Source organism: Haliotis rufescens, unplaced genomic scaffold, assembly GCF_023055435.1.
Source record: "Haliotis rufescens isolate VD_foot unplaced genomic scaffold, xgHalRufe1.0.p SCAF_3, whole genome shotgun sequence".
Taxonomy (NCBI): Eukaryota; Metazoa; Mollusca; class Gastropoda; order Lepetellida; family Haliotidae; genus Haliotis; species Haliotis rufescens.
This window is the reverse complement of record NW_025964001.1, coordinates 29,747,614-29,771,156: the sequence shown is the minus strand read 5'-3', so window position 1 is coordinate 29,771,156 and position 23,543 is coordinate 29,747,614. Positions and strand designations below refer to the sequence as shown.

The 23,543-nt window shown below is 41.1% G+C and overlaps 1 protein-coding gene across 7 annotated transcripts in view; it reads right to left on the bottom strand.

The window, feature by feature from the left end:
• Positions 1-23,543, bottom strand: part of LOC124145526 (cyclic nucleotide-gated cation channel alpha-3-like) — a 73,632-nt gene that overhangs the window by 23,344 nt on the left and 26,745 nt on the right. For 5 of the 7 annotated variants that reach the window (XM_046515313.2, XM_046515325.2, XM_046515364.2 and 2 more), the window contains 8 exons: positions 19,543-19,589; positions 13,479-13,626; positions 11,537-11,617; positions 10,336-10,413; positions 8,777-8,884; positions 5,814-5,919; positions 4,835-4,879; positions 3,399-3,480 (listed from right to left, as the gene is read on the bottom strand). In XM_046515313.2, the coding sequence (XP_046371269.2) occupies positions 3,399-3,480; positions 4,835-4,879; positions 5,814-5,919; positions 8,777-8,884; positions 10,336-10,413; positions 11,537-11,617; positions 13,479-13,626; positions 19,543-19,589 (695 nt within the window). Of the gene's footprint in view, positions 1-3,398; positions 3,481-4,834; positions 4,880-5,813; positions 5,920-8,776; positions 8,885-10,335; positions 10,414-11,536; positions 11,618-13,478; positions 13,627-17,581; positions 17,955-19,542; positions 19,590-23,543 lie in introns of those variants that run through there. The other 2 variants (XM_046515354.2, XM_046515346.2) reach the window with 2 other exon arrangements.

The following is a 23,543-nucleotide window of genomic DNA, read 5'->3' as shown; positions in this document are numbered from 1 at the left end:
GACGGAACACTGTGTCAGAAAACCTAATCAGGTGAGGGGAAATGATGGACGCGTGGTATGATGGCTTCATATGGCAACACATACCACTCACGCAGACAATATTCAGATAACTGTATTGAAAGTATAAACTTCTCAGTTCTGACAGCCGTATCCGGAACCTCTCTATCAACTGAGTATTATAATAATATCCAGTGGCGTTCAAGAAATGTCGGGATTCGGTTTCATCCGTGGAGCTGTGATTTTGGCGAGGGCGTGTTCGTGGAGCCATGATTCACCTGCTTCCGCGTTTGTTGAACCGTAAATCAGGTGCTTCCGTGTTCGTGGAGCCGTGATTCAGTTTCATCCGTGTTTGTGGAGTCGTGATTAAGCCGTTTCCGTGGTGATTCAGGCGAGTACGTGATCGTGGAGCCGTGATTTAGGTACGTGATTCTGGAACATCCGTGTTCTAGGGAGCGTGTTTCCGGTAGGCGCTTGTTAGTTTAGCCGTTATTCCTTGTATCCAGTAAATGTTCAACCGCGATTTCGTTTCCGTCGTCTTTGTGGAGCCACGAGCCATGCGCATCAGTGTTTTTGGAGCCGTGAATCCGGAACGTCTTTGTTTGCGGAGCCGTCATACCAGTACACCCGTGATTGTTAGGCCGTGAGTTAAACACCTGTAGTCATCACTCTAATTTTAGCAGGAATTTCTTATGAATATGGAAAGGGTTTTGGCGCTCTTTTTTAGTGTTAGTAGGGCATTGATTCCGGTACACACGTGTTTGTGAAGCGTTATTTATTCATATATCCAGTCGTGACTGAAGCATATCCGTGTTTACAGTGTCGTGATTCCGGTGCACCTATGTATGTGAAGCCGTGATTGAAGCATATCCGTCGTGATTCCGGTACACCTATGTGTGTGAAGCCGTGATTGAAGTATAACCATGGTTACGGAGTCGTGATACTGTACATCTATGAGGAGTGTTCATTAAAGATTTCCCCTAAACCACTTAGGGTTATCATATTTGGTTGAAATTTCACATGTGTAATGATACAGCACCGAACTATTAATCTTACCACTTTTACAGGTGTTATGATCGAGTAGGGTGTGACATTGGAGCCATTAGAATACCGAGCAGTGATTAGGTTTTTATATTTGAAACCACTTAGGGTTATCATATTTGGTTGAAATTTCACATGTGTAATGATACAGCACCGAACTATTAATCTTACCACTTTTACAGGTGTTATGATCGAGTAGGGTGTGACATTGGAGCCATTAGAATACCGAGCAGTGATTAGGTTTTTATATTTGAAAGGTCGCACACCAAAAGAAACTTTCGATGAAATGAAAGCAACTTATGGGGAAGATGCCCCATCATATGACGTTGTTAAACACTGGCATCGCCAGTTCAAATGTGGTCGGACATCTGTGGAAACAGCTGCCATTCCTGGTCGCACCCATTCAGCCATTGATGAGGACACTATCCATCAAGTGGAGACCGCCATTTTGGCAGACCGACGTATAACTGTTCGCCAGTTAGCACAAGATGTCAAGATCAGTGTAGGGTCTGTGGAAAAAATCATCCATGACAATTTGAACATGCATAAGGTGTCTGCACGATGGATTCCCAGGTTGCCCACACCTTTCCAAAAGCAGGAACGAGTCAATTGCTCAAAGGATCTTTTGGACATGTGCCAAAAAAAACAGGCAAACTTCTTTGACAGACTTATCACACAGGAGGAAACATGGGTCGATCACTATGATCCTGAGACTAAAGTTCAGTCGATGCAATGGAAGCATGTGGAGTCACCACCCCCAAAGAAGGCACGTGTCCAACCCTCTGCAGGCAAGGTCATGCTCACGGTGTTTTGGGACCAGCACGGAGTAGTGATGATGGTTTTCTTCGCAAAGGGTACCACAATTACAGGAGCTTATTATGCTTCACTGCAGCAGAAATTGCGGGACGCTATCAAGCTTAAGAGGCGTGGCATGCTGACCAAGGGTGTCCGTCTCCTGCAAGACAATGCTCCAGTACACAACTCTCATGTTGCCTAGACAGAAGCGCGGTCCTGTGGCTATGAAATCCTTCCACATCCTCCTTACTCTCCTCATCTTGCACCATCTGACTTCCACCTCTTTCCAACCATGAAGTCATTTTTGAAGGGAAAACGTTTCACAGATGATGAAACACTGATTTCTGAAGTCAAGTCCTGGTTTGAGACGCAAAATGAGGGCTTTTACAAGCGAGGTCTCCATAGTTGCATAAAACGAAGGGAGAAGTGTGTATCTCTTGGTGGTTCCTATGTGGAGAAAGAATAATACCTATGCCAAGTTTCATTCCACCAGGTCCATCGGAATTGGGTCAGGGGAAATCTTTAATGAACACCCCTCGTATGTGTATGAAGCCGTGTTTGAAGTATATCCGTGTCAGTGGAATTGGATACATGCTTATGTCATGCCAGTGTTTGGTAAAGCCTTGATTCCTTTACTTTCGTTTATTCTAACCATGGGATTGGTATATCCCCCGTTTGTGGGATTACATCCTTTTGGAAAAGGTTTATCGTGGTTACATTGGTACCAGCAGTATTATTCTTGTCGTCATCACTCACTCACATCATGTATTCCCGGGGTATCGCTACGATTTTGTTGAATCTTTATTTCATGTAACGTTACACACGAAATTGTAACACACAAAAGTGACACACAAGGTATTTACAACACTGCTCCCATATTCATCAAACTGTTTGATCCAAAGTCTCCATATATAACTATTGTTATGGTCGATACAATGGAAGTCTGCAAATTGTCGTCCAAAACGTCATTTCTGAAGAACTGTCACGCGAACACATTACAATCCCCCGATACCGGAACGTGGTGCGGACAGAGACTGTGAGTTAAACCTATAAATCTCCTCCTGAAATTCTGGGTAATGAGTTTGAAAAAGCACACCTCATGCCATCTTGCCTGTGCTTTGATGCACAACAGCAGAAGTCCAGCTTAGCTCGATCTCCGAGTCTGGTCACGTTTTGTTCCTGATGTGAATCATCATTACCCACTTGCAGATGAAGCAGAGGGAGCACGTGCTGAGATATAGGCGTTTACGGATTACAATAAGCCAACTAGCGGGGGGATCAGGGCACTATGTCCTTGTACGAAATATATAAAAAAAGCATTTCTAACAAAATCAGTTAAATCCCTATTGCAAATCACATTGCTATCGATTCTATGCTTTTCGAAACGCGATTAAGAAATACCATTGTTATGTTAATAGAATGTCTTTATCGAAAAGGACATCTGCATACAATGAAACGTCACAGACAAATGTCCCTAAGAAATCTGCCAGAGAGCAAACTCCTTTATTGTTTTTCACTCGGGGAATAATGCATGGCTTGATTAAGTTATGTAGCTAATGCCTTACCTGTCCGTTGCTTGGAAGAAGTTGGCAAGCGTGTGGTACTTGAGCAGGCGAGCTATCCTCATGATAGGGGCAGCCATGTGAGCTACAGTCATAAACACAGTGTAGGGAATTACTAGTACTCAGAGACCACCATTCAACTTCCAGTATTTTGGGTTGTTTACCGCTTCTTTCGCGTTGCAAAAGAGAACTGATTCTTTCAATCTTTTGTCCTACATGTTGGTCAAATTAGGGAGAGAAGTAACTCTTTGACCCTTTCTTTTTCCCTAAACATATTCCAAATTCTGTAAATTTATTTCAGTCGACTGAATCTTTTCAGAATTCACTTATATAATGTTTTTAATGTATAGTTTTATTTCAAACATGTAAATAATGTATAAAATAGAGCCCTAAGGGTTAAAGCACTTTAAAACTTATCATAATTTGTCCATGGACCTCCATGTTTATAAGTACAACTGTAGCCTAGTTCTTTTAAATCTGGAGTTGACCATATATTAAATTTTCAAATTAGTCAAATCTATCAATGACTACATAATCTATATTTGTTATGACTCGTAAAAATAATTGGAAATGAAGGCTAAAATAGAACGAGAATTACGTTAGAAAGTCGAACTTGTGTATAATCTCTCTACGCTCCTGTTGCTGCGACCGTATGGCGTTTAGTTTCTGCACAATTCGTCAACCAATCGCGACGCCATTATGAGATGACTCGGGGCTAATATCTGATTTATTCTATCGGACAACTACAATAGATACTTTAATACTTGAGTTTGGATAGCACGAACAACACGTGTAATCCACATCCACCGGATGCTGAAGAGGGGCCGGAGGCGCTGGACAATTACGTTCTGCCAGAATATCAGGCTAATTGTGCTGAGTCGGCACATTATAGTACAGTAAACTACGGTTATAACGAACACGCTTATAACGAACTAACGGATATAACGAACTAACTTTTAAGTCCCGACTATATGCTGTAGTTATGCTGCATATATTCTTATAACGAATTACGGTTATAACGAACTAAAATTAGTAGTCCCTTTGAGTTCGTTATAACCGTAGTTTACTGTAGTTGTTGGAAAGGTTTAAAACCAGTCGGCAACAAATACGTACTGTCTGAAAGAAACATTTTTATCTCGTTTCTTGTTAGCAGTCCGCACACCCCGTGTTACCATTCACGGAATTGGTTTGGATAAGTCGAAGTCTGAATCGTTTAAATAGGGGTATACCGATCACCATGGTAAGTAAGAAAGGGTAGGGTTTCTTAGACAAGCGACAGTTGCGAGAACACATTTAGTTGTAATATACGACTGTTAGAACAGAGTGAAAATTAAAATGAAATACTTCTGTTAGATAAAGACGTTATGTAAAAATATAGGTTTGTGACGTAGCACAGAGAAGTAAAAATGAAAAAAAAATGTCAAAGAGAGAGAACTCACTGGCATCGTGAAATATGACGTTAAAGGGTAGTAGCTGAAGAACACCTGCAAGAGAAGGATATGTCATCACGTGACTTCTCTATGTATTGAACAGATGTAACCGTACAAACTGGTGAATATGTTTAAATTTACTGATTATATTTTTAAAGGGTAACAACATTATCCGAGACTTTGACGTGATACTGGTTGAATGTTAACAGATTCGATTGGTGTTTGGCTGCAATAACGTGTTCAATGTACAGAAGTCTCGTGTCAGTGAAACCAGGTAAAACTCCTTGTCCCTTGAGAACCCACCTATTCTAAGTTTAAGTCAGACATTCTCAGTGTTATGAATTTGAAGTATTTGAAGCATTTGATGATAAATTAAATGAAAAGTGTTATCCCTCAGTAAGTGAGTGAGAGAGATGTTTTACGCCGCTTGGCATTGTTCCCTTCACATCATGACGGGGGACACCAGAAATGTGATTCACCCATTGTAGCCATTCAGGGAATCGAACTGGCTCTTCAGCGTAACGAGAGAACGTTTTAGTGAGCAGGCTACCCTACCGACCCTACTCAAAAACCAGTAAATATGCATTTTGTATTTTATACATTCGACACAACTGCTGTTGATTGTCTGACTTGAGCTTGAATAGTTATCATCATGCACACATGCTGTAGGTAAACAGAGGTAAATGATTAGATATAGTAACTCTTAGCATAAGCGTTTTTGGTGTCCCTATCAAAGAACATCGGTAGTATTGACATTATCAACATATTGAATGAAGGACATCAATAATAATTAACATTAATGGTGCCATTAGTATGACGTTCATGCTGTTATGTTCCCCTTTGTCAGACACATATCATGCATTACAGTATAATTCTTGGACAGCATTAATATATACTCCTAAAGATCAGCATGTTAATTATTTTAATGGTGCAGTGGTACATTGACATTTACAAGATGCATGTAGGTGTTCCCTGATTCTAGTCTCACCTGTCAACATCCCATACGCTGTGGTGAACGGAAGTATAGCCGACACATCCAGCAGAAACCTCGTCTTCCCGCGATAGTGACGAAACAACTGCTCAGGATCCCGAACCTATGTAATCCGTTATGTATGTTTAATACTAGATCTGAATGAACACCTTCATATAGAGGAGCCACGTGTCAATTTGACCAAGCTGGTGTATATGGAAAATAGTTAATAAAACGACAAAACCGTTTCAATATCCAATGGTATCTCTGCATAAAGAAGAGTCGATAGTTCGATTCCGACTACATCAAAAACATGTGTTTATGAATCACTACTGATGATACTGGGTGTTCGCGAAAAGGTGAGCGTATCCTGTCCCACCGGTGGCGCCCGTCAAAAACACATGCAAAGGCAAGTCAAAACACGCTGCTAGGCACATACTGGGCATACTGCATGCGTATGGGAAAACAGTTAATAAAGACAGGTCGAAGGTTACACCAAATTGGTTTGCGTCTCATCGGATGTTCCTCCAACATTAGTGCGTGGGTGAGTTGGGTTTTACGCCGCTTTTAGCAACATTCCAGTGGAGTCCTCCCACTTTAAATCAACAGCCCGTGATATTAATAAACGGCTGTGCCAAGTTGCGTTAACCCCAAATCACTCACTACCTTAACATTTAAGCCTTGAACATATCGTTCTGCAATTAAGCAGTAAAAATACCTGCCGTACGAAGGTTTCAAAGAACGTCATACGACTCTTGTTCAATGGTTCTTTTCTCAGAGTTGCAACATTCAAGGATTAGGTGAAACTTTCAAAAGGTTTTATCGTAGATAGGTGGAGGACATTTCCAAATTTGACGCATCATTGATAAAATTAATCTCCGATACTAATCCCTATTTTGAATTGTACAATATGTTGCAATGTTTTGTCAGGTGAATAATTTACTTCCCTCAGCATGTGTTGGTGTCGGGAGACACAGGTAGGGAACCAGACGCTCATATATTCGCGAACACCTGGTATTTTCACTGTAAGATAGTGAGTCATAAACACATGCTCGTGATTTAGTCGGAATCGTACAATGAGTAGAGTTTTCTAATGATAATGAAAATGGTTTTATCACTTGTATTTAAATACCGTGTTTACAGGGTCGATATGATCTACTTTGTTTAAGGACTGCATGTACAACAGCCAGGTGCTATGGATCTTCCATGAGGCATTCACGAACTCTAAGAAACAATGAAACTCATGCATTGTTTATTCGTGATTTTCAAACGCTCGGTATCCTTGTAGAGTATTGAAATTTTAAAGACCTCTGATCTCATTTCTGCTGACAGACACTGGTTGCCATGATAACAGACATACTAATTGTGCGACCTTGCCATTCTAGTCCATGGAGGATATTCTCATTCATGAATATTTACACCACAAGCACGAGATAACATCGGAGGTTTTGTCTCTCTTAGTGGAATTATCGTTTTTCGTAACTGGTTCCATTAATCTTGCAATAACTGCCGGAAGGCTTTCAAACTGATTAAGTTGATTAGCGTAATCAATGAAACAAACTTGAAACAAAATTTGGATAACATGACAAAACGCATGGGTGCCATTTGAATATGATCTACACTATCAGAATCTATTACAGTCGACAGCAATATGACCATATTGGCCTAAAGCTATCATTACTCTTCCGTTATTATTATCCAACTTCTGTTCTGGAGAGGCCACATGGTGTAGTGAGCCATTAACAAGATGCTTGAATCATCTTCGGCTAATCACACACTTCTTCTGCACGCCGTGACCAGAATACTCCCTGACATATCGCCGACGGCGTTGTCCACCAGGGTTGGGCCAAACAAATGCCGTCACTGCCGGCGTCTCTTATCTCTATAGTTACGATGCCCCTTGGCAAATAATCTTAGGCAAGCATTTCTACTCATGAGTACTGTTCACATCACAGACATTGAACAGGAGGACTTAGGAATCGGAACCTTCTTTGTATTTTAAGTGTTTGGCCGGTATGTATTGTCGACTTGTTGCAATGAAAGAGGGAGGTGGACTGTTGTGTGCGTACCGGTAGAGCAGGACATGCTTACCCTTTGTCCAAACACCTGGTGTCATCACTGGTTTTAGGGATCCATTCATATACCGTATTCGACGTAATAAGCGCCCTGCTCTAATAAGCGCCCATGGCGATATTTGCTAATATATTGGCTAGTGAAAAATCCAAATTAGCACCCCTTCCGATTGATCAATGTACACAAGACTTATTTATTCGCGTACAATACGCACTCGTGTGTTATATGCACCCTTAATTATGGGCAATTAAATTCTGGAAAAATATATCTGCCGTACATAAACATTTCAGGCTGTCAGCATAAAGCACGAAATTTTTTATCCCCACCGAAATAATATTCTAATAAGAGCCCCCTATTTCTAATTTTGAGAGCGCCCTGGGCGCTTATTACGTCGAATACGGTAGTTTGCCTATTAAGCCCAATGGAATCTTTTTCCGCGGATAATCGAGACAGATTATTCTCTGGTGTGGACGTCTATTACGTTACTTATACACATTATGAAACTGATATTAAACACTGATATTAATTATATTCCCTACCGGAATTTTATTGCTTCTTTGAACTAAAATTAGTAATATCAGCGGGTCAGCTCAATATGGGCGGAAAGCCTAAAGTGAAGCTAGTTTAACGAAGCCATCGTCAACAGGTGTGTGCATACAATCGCAATCAATGCGAATGTGGGATTTGAACCATCGACCAGCGGATCCGTGGGGTTAAGGAATGTAACATTGTTCACTGAATCACGATATTGGGTCACTGGGCTTTCGTCTCCCACATCAGACCTGTGTGAAGCCACTTTGACTCAACTAGTGATGATGGACAATTGATGTTATTCACATGAATGCAAAGGGTTGCATCAAAGCTGTTGTCAGCATCACTCCATGAACTAATACTTTCGCTCATCTCACCAAGCAGCCATCGAGTAGAAAGGCCGTCCTGGCCTGAACTCCGATGTCGATGAGGTATATGACGTCCCCGATGTTGTCAAGGGTTGAGAAGATGCGCTGGTACACTGACTGCAATTGATATGAATAGACGTATTACCTATCGTAGTAGATTGTGATAGATGCCAAACAAACAGAATCTACTTCCCTATATATTATATATTAATTATTTCCAAAATACTTAACGTCACGTTGTGCGTGTCATGGTGTGACAACTGACGCATGGTTCAGCTGTAAATTGTGAATTTTGTTTGTAGCGATCAGAATCATATCTCGTCAGTGTGTCGAATATATATCCATATATCCATAGCTCAGACTGCGGGGGGAGCCGATATTAGACCACAGTGCAAATAAATGCTTATATGGGACCGAAAGGTTACATCATTTAAATATAGGGTGAAATCCCGTTAGTCCGGAAATTCCGCTTTTCCATCGAGTGAGTGAGTATGTTTTACGCCGCGTTTAGCAATGTTCGAGCAATATCATGGCGGGGGACACCAGAAATGGGTTTCACACATTGTACCCATGTGAGGAATCGAACCCGGATCTTCGGCGTGACGAGGGGACGCTTTCACCACTAGGCTACTCCAGCGCCCTTTCTGAATGATGATTCTAGGAACATCCTGGCATATAAACGAAGGTATCATTGATTCGTTAATCCGGACATGTGTCGATACGGACCATTTCACCTGTAAAGGTATCGTCCGGATTAACAGGGTTTCACACTATCGAGTAAGTGAAGTTAACTAGCATTCCCAGCATAACATTCCATCAGTATGATAGTGTGGCTGATATATGTTCCTTTAAACATGCGGGAACGCCGAAGACCCGGGTTTCGATTCCCGATATGGGCACAATGTGTGAAAACCATTTCTGGTGTCCCCGCCGTGATATTGCTGGACTATTGCTAAAAGCGGCGTAAAACCATACTCACTCACTCACTCACTCACTTAAACATGAGGGTGAAGGGACGACAAGTAAACATGAGCCGTCGTTCAACTATACAGTTCAACTATATCATCTTGCGTCTCGGTGAAAACACTTCATGTAATTACTCCCCCTCAAAGCCCAAAGACCCACATTGTTTAGTCTTTTGTTCCAGGAATTTACAGACTTTTTGTGTTACCGACAGGGGTAGTTTAAGAAATGGGGTAAGATAATAGGACATTGCATAGCAACCAACATCCCGTCTATCAGTTTATGCCAATGTTTCGCAATATCTGTACTAATCAATGACTTAAAGATGTTTTTTCTGAAGAGAGTAATAAGTTTGTACATTGATAAACACGTAAAGAGTGACGTCAGCCATGCATGATAACATGATTGATAAACGGCGTCATTGACGACTTAGACCACTGTGTTATAGCCATTTGGACAATGCAACAACACTCTGAGTCTGGCATCTTAATTGAAGATGGGTAGGAGCATTATTATTTCAGATATCAGTGTTTATTCAACAACGGTGACGTCAATTTTTTGACAATGTCGGATGTTGGTGGCGTAGGTGGCGCTGATTTACTCACGTGTTCTCGGAGCTCCCGGAAGGCGACTCTGAGGATGATGACGGCACAGTTGTACATGACGGCGGACGCAACGACACCCTGACAACATACATACGACATCGTTATGTCCCATAAGAGGACATGTGCATGACTTTGTCAATAATAGTTGTAAATAGATGTGAAGCTTTGTACTTGGGTCGTTCCAGGTGGCAAACGTTTTAGAGAACGTATTTGTTATATCATCAATTATAAGGGTAACGAAACTAATAAATAGGGGATATTTGTCAATCGTTTTAAATGTTTATCTGATAGAGTGACCTGACAGTTAATAAAATATACATGAGATAAATATAGCATTTTCATTACAGTGAGTGAGTGTGTGAGTTAGGTTTAACGCCGCTTTTAACAGTATTCCAGTTATATCACGGCGTGTCAGCTTAATGTGGGAGGAAAGCCCGAAGTGATGCAGGTCTCGTTTACCACTTCGGTGAAACCCACGAGCACGGGTATGGTGCTGACAAACCTAGAAACATAATCGGGGCGAACCGGGATTCGAACCCACAATCATAGGTTTCTGGCGTGCCCAAGGGACGCAACTCTGCACAGCGAGGCGGCGCCTTAGACGACTGGGCCACCCGTGCCCCCTTTTCATTACAAAATACGTAATTCATTATGTTACCTTAATCGATGTGTCAGTAGTCATTCCTATCCATGTGCCCACTTAAAGAATACGTGACAACATTCACACACGCACGGACACGCTTTATGTTAGGCATTACACTCGAAAATCACATTGCAGGCAAGTATTGTATCTGAGAACCAGCCACAATCCGCCCAAAGTCATGACTAACCTTAGTAGATACATGCTCCATCAAGACCGAACACAAATGTATGACGTGATTCAACATTCAGCTAAAAAGTTGTAGATGACCTGTTACCTGCCTCTGAATCCCCGTGGGGATTCCTGGTTAGAACTAAATTAAAGGATCGGATGGCCAGGTTCTGTCACTGGGCTGATAGCGTGTCATCGTACTCCGACGGCGTGGAACGTTGCTCCTAATATCGATCACTGGATCGTCTGGTACAGACTTGCTAATTTACAGGCCGCCGTCATTCACTTGACGTATTGCTGAGTGCCGCTTTAAACAACATGCAAGCACACATAACCTCTGAACTCCCCTGTCCCCCTCACCGGTCTAGTTCATATAACAGACATACTTACCATCCAGTAATACGCCCATTTTCCGTTAGGGTCCAGTACAAGATCCTCTGGGGTGGGGTCTACAGGGATCGGGTTTATGACCTGTCGCAAATGACATATATTTGAATTTTGACTGGGTCTACTTTGATTTGCTAGATATCTATATTGAGATTCAGAATCAATAATCTGGTATGAAATGGCCTTTTTCTACCAAAGAAATTATAAAATGATGAATAATATTTCAAAAACAAATCACGACGACCGAAAACAAATTTCTTATGGCCTATATCAGCCAAACTGGACAGACATTCCTGAAACTTTAAATGACCAGAAGTTCGTAATCTTGTTATAGACTTGCATTATTAACTTTCAATTACTCCATATTTTATTATTCTGCAGACTCCTCAGTCTGGGACTGATAATAAACGCCAAAGATTAGCCCTCCCTTATAATTTGTGATTTGTATGCAATGGATAGGTCAATAACATCTGTTTACTAAGACAGATCCCAGTGTCTGGACTGCCAGATGTTCCTCAAATTCGTGTTAAACAAATCTTTATCATGTGAATCTTACTACCTTACCAGACAAACTGTCTTTGTCGAATGTAGTTTCATAGCTTTACGAGTAACAGTGCTTAGACCGGACATGACTACACACCGATCAACGTACTTATGATGTCTTTAAATACAGTAAACTACGTTTATAACGAGCACGCTTATAACGAACTGACGGATATAACGAACTGGTTTTGTCCCCGTCCATTTGATGTATATATGCTGTATGTGCTTATAACGAACAACGGTTATTACGAACTAAACTTTGTGGTCCCTTTAAGTTCGTTATAACCGTAGTTTACTGTATAGATGGTCATAATCGCAGTGAATCTTGCATCGTCTGCATTGTGGTGAAATAGGGTTTAACGTCCCATTCAAGCTATTAAAATTACTTTACAGCTTTTTATCATAGTTTGAATATCAGTGTCTCATACACTGCTGCCATCACTATTTCATTGTGATTCTTAAACACATTCTAATGACATAGTCGGGATCTACAATCGACTCTGCTTTTAGCAGAGATTCTTATGAACATAGGGAGGGTCTTTATTTTATTGTAGGATCTTGTATAGCCAGGCAAGGAGAACCATGTGTTGATTTAGTGGCTTATCTTGGATTCGGTTTCTAAATCTGAATGTCAAGCATTCGTATCGTATAAGGTGCAATCAGGTGAGGTGAAATGGGTTTTGACGTCGCGTTCAAGTTATTGCACTTATATCAAGACGTATGCGCGCATGTGTGCATGTGTGTGTGCATGTTCATGTGTATGTGCATGTTCGTGTGCATGTTCGTGTGTGTGTGTGTGTGTGCGTGCGTGTGTGTGTGTGCTTGTGTGTGTGTGTGTGTGTGTGTGTGTGTGCGCGCGCGCGTGCGTATTCGTGTGTGTGTACTAATCAGAATGTCGGCTTTATAGTGACAGTCCACTGAGACACCATGCCGCAGTTTAACATTGATACACTACTCAGACACAGTATACTGTGTCGACCAGTCAATATTTTATTCCCTTAAGCCGAGTGCCACGCAGGGTGCAAAGTACTATCTGTTAACGTCTTTAGGTGTGAACCACCGACCTTCCGCAGACACTAGATCACAGATGCGGTTCGTCTTCATGGAGTCAGGACCATGAGGAGTTTGGCTTACCACACAAGGCTGCCATTTCCTCTGGCATATACTAAAATAGACCTCAACTAAAATGTCTTCAATACATTAAAAAATAAATAAATAAATAAGAACAGTAAGAATGACTCATGGGCTACGTAATATAACCTAAAATATGAGGTAACTTCACCAAAAAAGCTTAAAAGAGACATTCTTTGCAAAATCTTTAGATGATCTGAGATCTAGTATCCCGAACGGCTCAAAATAATTCCAAAACATGTTGAAAGCTGGCAATCATTGCTTGTGTCACCTTTTTGTCGTCCTTAGGGGAGTCTGGACTGCCGTCAGCTGACGTGGAATTAGGGGGCATCTCTGATTGGTCCGGTTCGTCACGTGACCTTGACATGGTCATGGTGCTTCCCTCCCTCAACAGGATCGGTCGCCACTTGTCATGGGGTCTGAGTTGGCAGTAACAGTAATGAATGCATGTATATCACTATTATGCACACACACAAACAAAAAAACAACTCAAGCATGAATCGAATATTGATTTCGCATGGCCGTGCTGCCTGAACCTGCGAAACAGGGTAATCTGCCGAGTTGTAGAAATGTTACTTCTAAAGTTTGAACCCCTGGGAAGTTCTGGTAAGTGTAAAGCCTGTTTCATACATGGCGATCGCAGAGCTACGACCGTCGTAGGTTTTTGTTAAAGTATAGGGGTTAGACATGCGTAGCGCTAAGATCGCGTTGTGCAGGTGGGCCCAGATCTACGTACTTGGCACTGGGCAGTTGCTAACTGGGAGTCACATTATGCATCCTGATCTTTGCGATGCGACTGTCGTAAGTCTGTGTTAAACTACGAGAGTTACGACCGTCGTATCCTTGTGGTAAGTGCTACCATTGTAGCAGAAAAGTAATTGCTTACACCCAAAAAAGTACGATTTTTTTACACCTATAAAAATACACTTTTGTTCACCTCAATTTACCATCAAATGCAGTAAATTATTAATTTAAACTCTACATGGTCGAACATGATATTTATTGTCTAACTTGAAAATCGGAATCTTAAAGCACTTCGGGATTTTAGTGGTAGACGGTTTGTGACGTGAGCAAACAGCGCTCACACATTATAATAATTCATAAAAAAAATTAATGAAAAAATAAATAACCATTACATATTACAAATGAACATTGGTAAAAACACATAAAAGAAATATTATCGATTCGTTTTTATGTTCAAATTTCATTTGTCATCAATGATGTTTATTTAATGAAAGTTGAACATCTGTTGGAGCTAGCGTGCCCTCGTAAAATTGATTTTGCTTCCACTTAAAATTCGCCTAGTTGCGTCCCTGGTGATCACATTGCTGATCAGGTCAGCGCGTGTGTGGCCGGTGTGTTTCACCGTTATTCGACGTCGTGGACCGTTGCTCATAATATCAACCACTCGCACCCTAGATAATAAAGCATGCACTTTGTTATATTTGATAAAAAACGTGTAAAACATGTAATATATTTTACTACATCATCGAAACGATGTATAAGATCATTTATACATTTGATGTAAAATATTTTGAGTGAATGATGTGACAGAATGTCCATAGTATAGTATGACTCTATATTATCGCGGTATCGGCAAATCTCGTAATCTACTTCTCCTGTCGACTGTTTATTCATTCAAAACTAAGTACAATATTTCTCGCATCATCGAATACAGGACTCGTTGAGTTATGTCACGGCTCCTCGTAAGTATACACGTTAACATTTTTATGATAGCTTCTGGAATGTTTTGAAATGGAATAACCCCTACCTCCATTCGAAATTGGTTACAAAAGAACCCATTTGTTTGGACTATTTCCTTTGACCCAACCTAGGTCATATGAAAACTGATTATGCATAATCCAAAACAGGAAGTGATGTAAACAACATAATCCACACATATCACACACACAATAGTGATAGCGCGATAATAAGAGTTGCCCGCCCTTGAGTCGCTAATGAAGGTATATTGTTTACTAAAATTGGTAAAGAAAATCAGCATCGATCAATCCTTATTGATGCGTCATCAAAGTTGAATAAAGAACCAGAAACATTTTGCGTATGACATAGTTAATGTGTGAGTAAGCATTCGCCATCACGATCCATTATAAATTAACCACCGCGATAATATAGAAAACCATGCTACATCACAACACCACAGCTCAATCGGGGGCATGTATGGCCCGGTCCTGTAAAGCGCCGGAACTCGCTGTGCGGATTTGCGTCCCTTCGGCACACTTATGGGCGGTCCGGTAACCTAGTGGTTAAAGCGTTCGCTCGTCACGCCGAAGACCCGGGTTCGATTCCCGACATTTCTGGTGACCCCCGCCGTGATATTGCTTGAATATTGCTAAAAGCGGCGTAAAACCATACTCACTCACTGACTCACTCACTCACTCACTCACTGGGCACGCTTAAATCTATGAATGTGGGTTCTAATCCCGGTTCGCCCGGATTATGTATCTAGATGTGTCAGCGCCATACCCGTGCTCGTGGGTTACACCAAAGTGGTAAACGTCTGACACCTGCATCACTTCGGGCTTTCCCCCAACATCGAGCTGACACGCCGTGATATAACTGGAATTCTGTTCAAAACGGCGTTTAACCCCGCTTACCCACCACAGCTCCAACACAGCAACATCAAAACAACATTACAGCTACAGTAAAACAAAAGTACAGCTATATAACAGCAACAGTAAAAAAAGAAATTAGAGCTGCATAACAGCATCCCCATAACAATATGGGGCTTCTTCACCGTAGCAATAGCCACATCACAGTAATATCAGATCAACATCACAGCAATATCACGTCAGCATCAACACAGCCTTAGAGTTACATAAAAGGATCACCACAGCAATATAACATCCATATCAGGGCTACTTTACAGAAGCCACCGCCATATCACAGCAACATAATTTCTACATCATAGTCACATCGCAACAAAATCGTGTACAAGATTCTGATGGATGGCGTTTTGCTACAATTAGAAAGTTATCGCCGAAACGCTCCAGCAGTAAAATACATATTTGACGATAAGATTGTTCACAGGCAATTTCTTGTTTATCTAAACGTGTTTTCCCTTGTTTCAACCAGGCGGCACATCCCTGAGACTGAAGATCGCTATTGACCCACTATCCCACATGTTTACTCCAGGGGGTTGTACAATCACAAGATTCCGAACAATGTGTTTGCATTTAAACGCTGCTCTTTATTCACCAACAACGTCAATCCTACAAGGGAATACACTCAGCTATGCAATGTTCATGTTACCATGACAAGCCGTTCTTTAAAACATATTCGATGAAGACAGAAGTCAGACTTGATAGACACACCGTATAGTCTCTGTGTGACCCAGTTATGTCTCAGTAAGAACAATGTGCAGGAAATCTTAAGAAAACCTTTCTGAATCCGACGAGACGCGGTTTTTGTGTGAGCGTGGGGCAAGGAAGATGTCCCGAACACTCACAATAGCCTCGTTTCAATACTCTTTAGAACCCCGCTCAACCTGAATATGGAGAGTTTAAGGTCAGATTACGTTTTTAGTATTGAGGGGTGCTTGTTACGCGTAGTATTTATCTGGTCATTTCTACTCATGGAATGAATTGTTTGATTCCGCTGCAGTGGAGTTTGATCAAACATGCTAACATCTCTAACGTTCCATGATACATTTGAACATAAATCAAATATATCTATAGCATAATGTCAGTACGTGAAGGTCTCTAAAACTTAATAAATCCTAACACACACATACGCAGGCACATTATGTTGATGCATCAAGCAGTGCAGAGAAAGATAAACTAAAACAGTCGTCAAAATCAATACAGTTTGACATTGAAAGAACTTTAAAGTCCTTATACAGCTGTTTAAACACCGAATATATTCATACAACGATAACACACTTAACATATTCATAAGTTTATCACCGTTTGTCAAAAAAGGATATACGTAAATTGTGTTTACGAGTCATATGGGATACAGTACTCAGGCCCGTGCACGCCAATATTCCACATATTCTGCTATCTACATACAGAAAGGGTCACAGGTTGTCATCATCTCAGCAATGTATAAGCTGAGTTGTACGGTTATACATATACAGTAAAGAACGTTTATAACGAACACGCTTATAACGAACTGACGGACAAACGAACTGATTTTTTTGTCCCGACTATTTGCTATTGTTATACTGTATATATGCTTATAACGAACTACGGTTATAACAAACTAAAGTTAGTGGTCCCTTTGAGTTCGTTATAACCGTATTTTACTGTACTGTATACCTGTCAAGGTTAAACAAATGATAATTATGTCATCAAAATTTAATTCTAAATACGCCAATGAGCAACAGAGAAGAAACTGGAACAACATAGGACCCACCGGCTAGCTGGCAAGATGATGGTCATGTCCTCGTCTTTGTATGAATGTCCCCTGTCCGCGGTGATCAGTGTACACTAGGGTCGCTGTCTCAAATCATTGCATAATTGACAATAGATGATACTCGTGAATTCATGGATGTGTATATTGCCGTGAACAGACTGTATAATATCCATTGATTGTTTCCCCTGGGGCAGGAACACTCGACGTCTCATCCCACGAGATGAACACTCCACTGTTAAAGGTACTGGTAGCATAAGGTAACGTAAGCTGGGCAAGATCGCGCAATGAACATTCCAAGACGTCATTGGTATGAACATTTATATGCAACTACTAGCAATACACGGGTTAGTATGTCAGTAGGGGATACATCAGGCGATAATTGAAAGAGATTGGTCACAGTTGAAGGCATCATCCATTAATTGTTGACTAAATGCGATACATAATTTAGAATGTAACATGTATAGAAAGTTGGGTTAATTTGTAACGTGATCGTCCTTAGCACATTACAAGGTAGATCCTTCGTGACTGCATCTGGCCACCTGTGACATAATCTGTATTATTTACCGGTTGTGATTTAAACGCTTTAAATCACTTAAAGTGGAGCCATTAAAACACACACACCACTTGGTGAATACTGTCAGTTTTATATCTGGACTAGCGGACTTTTAATGCGATCATTCTGTTATACATCAAATGTTTGTTTGTTGTTCAACGCCGCACTCAGCAGTATTCCAGCTATATGACGGCGGTCTGTAAATAATCGAGTCTGGACCAGGCAGTCTAGTGATGGACATCATGAGCATCGATCTACGCAATTGGGATACGATGACATGCATCAACTAAGTCAGCGAGCCTGCCCACCCGATCCCGTTAGTCGCCTCTTACGACCAAGCATGGGTTGCTGTAGATCAATATTAACCCGGAATCTCCACGGGGCTATACATCAAATGATTAGCATAACATTACATAACGATCATATGGTTGACGGACATACATGTTTGTGTGTATGTACAGTGAAACCCCGTTTATCCGGTCTGTGCCGTCCTCAGTGATACGGGTTAATGAAATAATGTCACGGGGTTATATATGAACCTGCGATCGTCCAACCGCGAGGCTTCCGAATTAACAGATCTAGAGTAACAATGTCTCACTGTAAATACTAGTGGGTAACAAACTATAGAAACATGAATTTATTTACACTTTGGTTCACACCGGGAACTAGAAAGCATCATAGTGATAAGGCAAAATTGACTAAATATTATTACTCAAGGGCTACAGCGTTTAAAATATTAAAAACCCATTTAATTCAAAGATTTGGTGCCATGCCTAAAATTGGATACAATCGCGTACAACCAACTTTACTAAAGAGATTTCTTATGAATATGAAAGGTTTTGTCTACTTGGGATAGGTTCTGAAACATGCGTGTCTATATGAATAGAAACTATTCTACCTCGTCAAATATAACGATCAGCGTAATGTAGTGCATCCTCGTGTATCAGGGCAAATACGAAAGGTTTATGTCTAAGACTCAGGTGAACGAATTCCTTTGACATCATGTCCGGGGATTCTAGCAACAGCAACACTTCATCAAATTCATGCAAACCAAAATATAAACGAACTTTGCTACATTTCGGACATCAACACATACGCGACATAAACTACTGTGCTCAAAACTATTTCTCGCCTTTGGTAAAAAATACAATAACTTAATGTTTTCGACCAACGAACCCTTGCAACAGGATATCCCAGCCACGTCGCTTTCCGCTTCACAGTGTCGTCCTCATACACAACACAACAGGAACTAAATAACACATGCAAACCATGCCTTTTTCCTTCCCAGCCCAGAGAAGACTCGACAATGCTTCATAGAGCATATGCACCAATGCCACTGGATGGGATACATCTGGCAGCAGTAAGAACTACACGAGATCAAGAATGTTTAGCGGTAAGCTGGTCCTACCTGGATGGGAGGGGGACTTCTTCTTCCTCGTCCTCCGGCGAGTCGCGCTGAAAGTGAGAGAGAGAGGTATATTGAAGGGGCACCAGATCGATGAGGTTGTATTGGGGAATACACCAGGCTGATGCAGTGTCGCATGGATCAGTACTGGGGACTTGGCATACAGTCAGCAGTGCCAGTTGTTGAGGGTGTTATCTCTCGAATATGGTTTAAGTCGGAAGCTTGCGGAATTGGGGAGGTTTTGAGGAAAGTATTTTACAACGTAACGTTGACGCATTAGTGACAAAAATTATGTCTGATGCAACTCCCTATTTTGACTTGTACCATATGTTCCCGTGTTTTTTTTCAGGTGAACAATTGACTTGACTTTGCATGTGTTTGTGTCGGGTACCGCCGATGGGGCAGGATACGCTCACCTTTGTGCGAGCAGCTGGTACCGTCACAATTTGATAGTGATTCATATACTCATGCTTATGATATAGCGGTATTGTACAATGGACACTGCTTTTAGCTTTTAGCAATATTCCAGCAATATCACGGCGGGGGACACCAGAAATGGGCTTCACACATTGTAAACATGTCGGGAATCGAACCCGGGTCTTCGGCGTGACTAGGGAACGCTTTAACCACTAGGCTACCCGATGGTTATTCATGCTCGCAGAAAGAGATATAGTCACTATATCATTGAGGACTTGATAGTTTGACCGCGCGCTAAGCATAAAATCTATGTTAAATGGTTACTATTCATACTTAGGGTCTTTATAACAGGCAACAGGTTATTTACTCTAAGGCCAGGTTTCACAAAAAGGATCTCAGCGCTAAGACAACGGTAAGCCTGTGTTACTGAGGGAGTTACGATAGTCGTAGCCCTACGGTTACTTCCAAAATCATGGCGTTTGTTGTCCGGATATATATAACGTTAGCGCCCAAGAGAGAATAAACATCTCGATGATCTGCAGAAAAAGGTTTCCTTGGGCGTAAAACGGTGGTGAATATTAATATGAATGGATCGCTAAATATCAGTGATGACACTAGGGGTTCACGGAAAGGGTCAACATGTCGAATATATGAAGGTTTGTATTGCGAGTGAGTGAGTGAGTTTGGTTTAACGCTGCTTTTAACAATATTCCAGCTATATCGTGGCGTGTCAGCTTAATGTGGAAGGAAAGCCCGAAGTGATGCAGGTGTCAGACGTTTACCACTTTGGTGAAACCCACGAGCACGGGTATGGTGCTGACAAACCTAGAAACATAATCGGGGCGAACCGGGTTTTGAAACCTCAATCGTAGGTTTCTGGCGTGCCCAAAGGACGCAACTCTGCAAAGCGACTGGGCCATCCGTGCCCCCGTTTGTATTGTGAAATGTAATACACATTTTCCTTCTATCTAACTTCTTCCGAGAATATTGGATCAATTACGAGCTTCTTAAACCTGGAACATCGCAATCAAATCTGTTAATTTATTAATTTGAGTGGTTGTGGACCAATCAGAGGTGAAGCTAGACTGCCGCGCACTGCAGTACTCCTGCCAAAGAGTTGCGTGTAAACTACTAACACTCTTCAGCAACATCTCTTTGTACTTGTATTTTCATTATTTATCGAACACATTCCAAAACCCCACCAAATACCTGTTTTGTCGAGATGACCACATCATGACGTCACTATACGTAACACCAACGGTTTAAATTGGAAAGTTAAGTCAAAGTTAAGTTAAGTGCTCCAGTACGTTTAGCAATAGTGTACCTCAGCTAAGTCGATATATAGAGGATATCTTACGGGACACATGGAATATTCTATTTATTATATACTTTTTGTGTATTATTATTTCATTACAAATGGAAAACCTTGAAACGTAAATTCTCCTTACCTAACACACAGGGGCGGTTCACCACCCATTGTATTTGCGACTAAAAAGGTAGTTTCGTGTTTACAATATCTTAAAAAAAAAGAAACAAAAGTAACAAAAAATATTTAGGGGCACGCAAATTCTGTATCATACATTTAGATATGCTTATATACAAAATCAACATAAACAAAAAATATTCTTGAAGGTTCGAGACCGCTGTTGGAGGCCAAAGAATACAAGCTGGTCAAGAAACAAAAATGGCGCTTTGCGAAAAGAACGGTCTCGATCGAGTTAAGTGAGAAATTTACAAAACATTTTCAAGAGAATAACAAACGCCATTAAGCGATATTAACCCTATAAATGACCGTCTGTCATTATTTTGCCTTGTCAATGTGGAACTAACGTTAAAAGGAAGTCAACAGTTTGTGAACAGGCCAGACACTTACGACAAAGGGAGACAATTTGAGGGGATATCACTCTTGTATGACAATAGATCCGTCAAAGTGTTATTTTCACAGCAGTGAAATATTAAGTTTTATGTTCATTGCACCGAAATATTAATTGTTATGTTCGCTGCAATGAAAATATCCCTTTTCTTAACTTCGGAAAATTCAGTCTTTCACGCTTAAGTATATAAAAAACATGTCTAATGCAGCAAAGATCTCTGTTATAGCCTCATTATGATCTAATATCGACACTTCGTTGTCACGAACTACGTGCTACCCCTGGGACCCGTTTCACAAAACGATCTTAGCACTTGGACGATCGTAGTCCCATACTTTAAAATAGGCATATGGAAGTCGTAGCGCCTTGTGGAACGGGACCTCGATGTCAAGTTAACGTGGGTTCACTGCCCCGTATACGTCTTATCTGTACTTTCTGCTTTCATAGATTAACCAACATTCGGAATATATGTCACACCGGGCTGTGGCGTCTCCTATCACGTAGAATGTATGGCGCCCAACAGTAGGACGGGGCAGGATATGCTGACCTTTTCGCGAACACCTGGGCCCACTTGCACAAAACGATCTTAGCGCTAAGACTATTGTAAGCCTATGTTAAAGTATGGGAGTTAAGATCATCTTAGCGCTAAGATCGCTTTGTGCAAGTGGACCCTGGTATCATCACCATGTGACGGTGATTCATAAACACATGCTCATCAATGGATTTCTTATGGTCATGGAAAGGGTTTCGCCGCTTATATTTGCTGTATCTGGAAACACCGATTACGCCAAGACACGACACAGCTAATGCTAATATAAGATATTGTTTATACTATACAAAGACACAGATCATGCTAATACAAGATATTGTTTATACTACAGTAAACTACGGTTATAACGAACTCAAAGGGACTACTAATTTTAGTTCGATATAACCGTAGTTCGTTATAAGCATATATAAGTATAACTACAGCAAATTGTCGGGTCCAAAAAAGTAAGTTCGTTATATCCGTCAGTTCGTTATAAGCGTGTTCGTTATGACCGTAGTTTACTGTATATCAAGACACAGATCATGCTAATACGATATATTGTTTATACTATATCAAGACATAGATCATGCTTATACAAGATATTATTTATACTATACCAAGATACAGATCATGCAAGACAGATAATACTTAGACTCTACACGGATAATGTTGAGACGAGACACAGCTAACGCTAAGACAAGACACAGTTTATACTATAACTATGCACTTGGAAATTTTGACAGCAGGTATAATTTTAACACAAGCCCTACATCGCGATATCTCAATAACGACCGTAGGTGTATTTCCTGTCATAACGAACGCTGATAGTGATGTCTTGGCGGTTCTGGAACACTATGGTTTGGACGTGTGTATAATGCACATTCCCTGAGGGGGGTGGCCCAGGTTGTGGAGTAGGTCCTGCTTGTGACCGCTTCATCCACAGCATCCCCCGTGACGCGACTGTCCTGCTGGCAATTAACTTTTCAACTTGATTAGATGTTAATCTGTCTGTAACGGTTATCACCCTTGTAGCTACAACACCTTGGGAGACTTCAGCTGTGTCCATTATACGTTCGTGGTTGGACAGATTAGTTTCGTGCTTGAAGCTATTATGCCTGTTTGTGTATATAGTCATCTATTATAAAACGGCCGAAGGCAGTTTTTGATCAACATATTGTGTCACACTA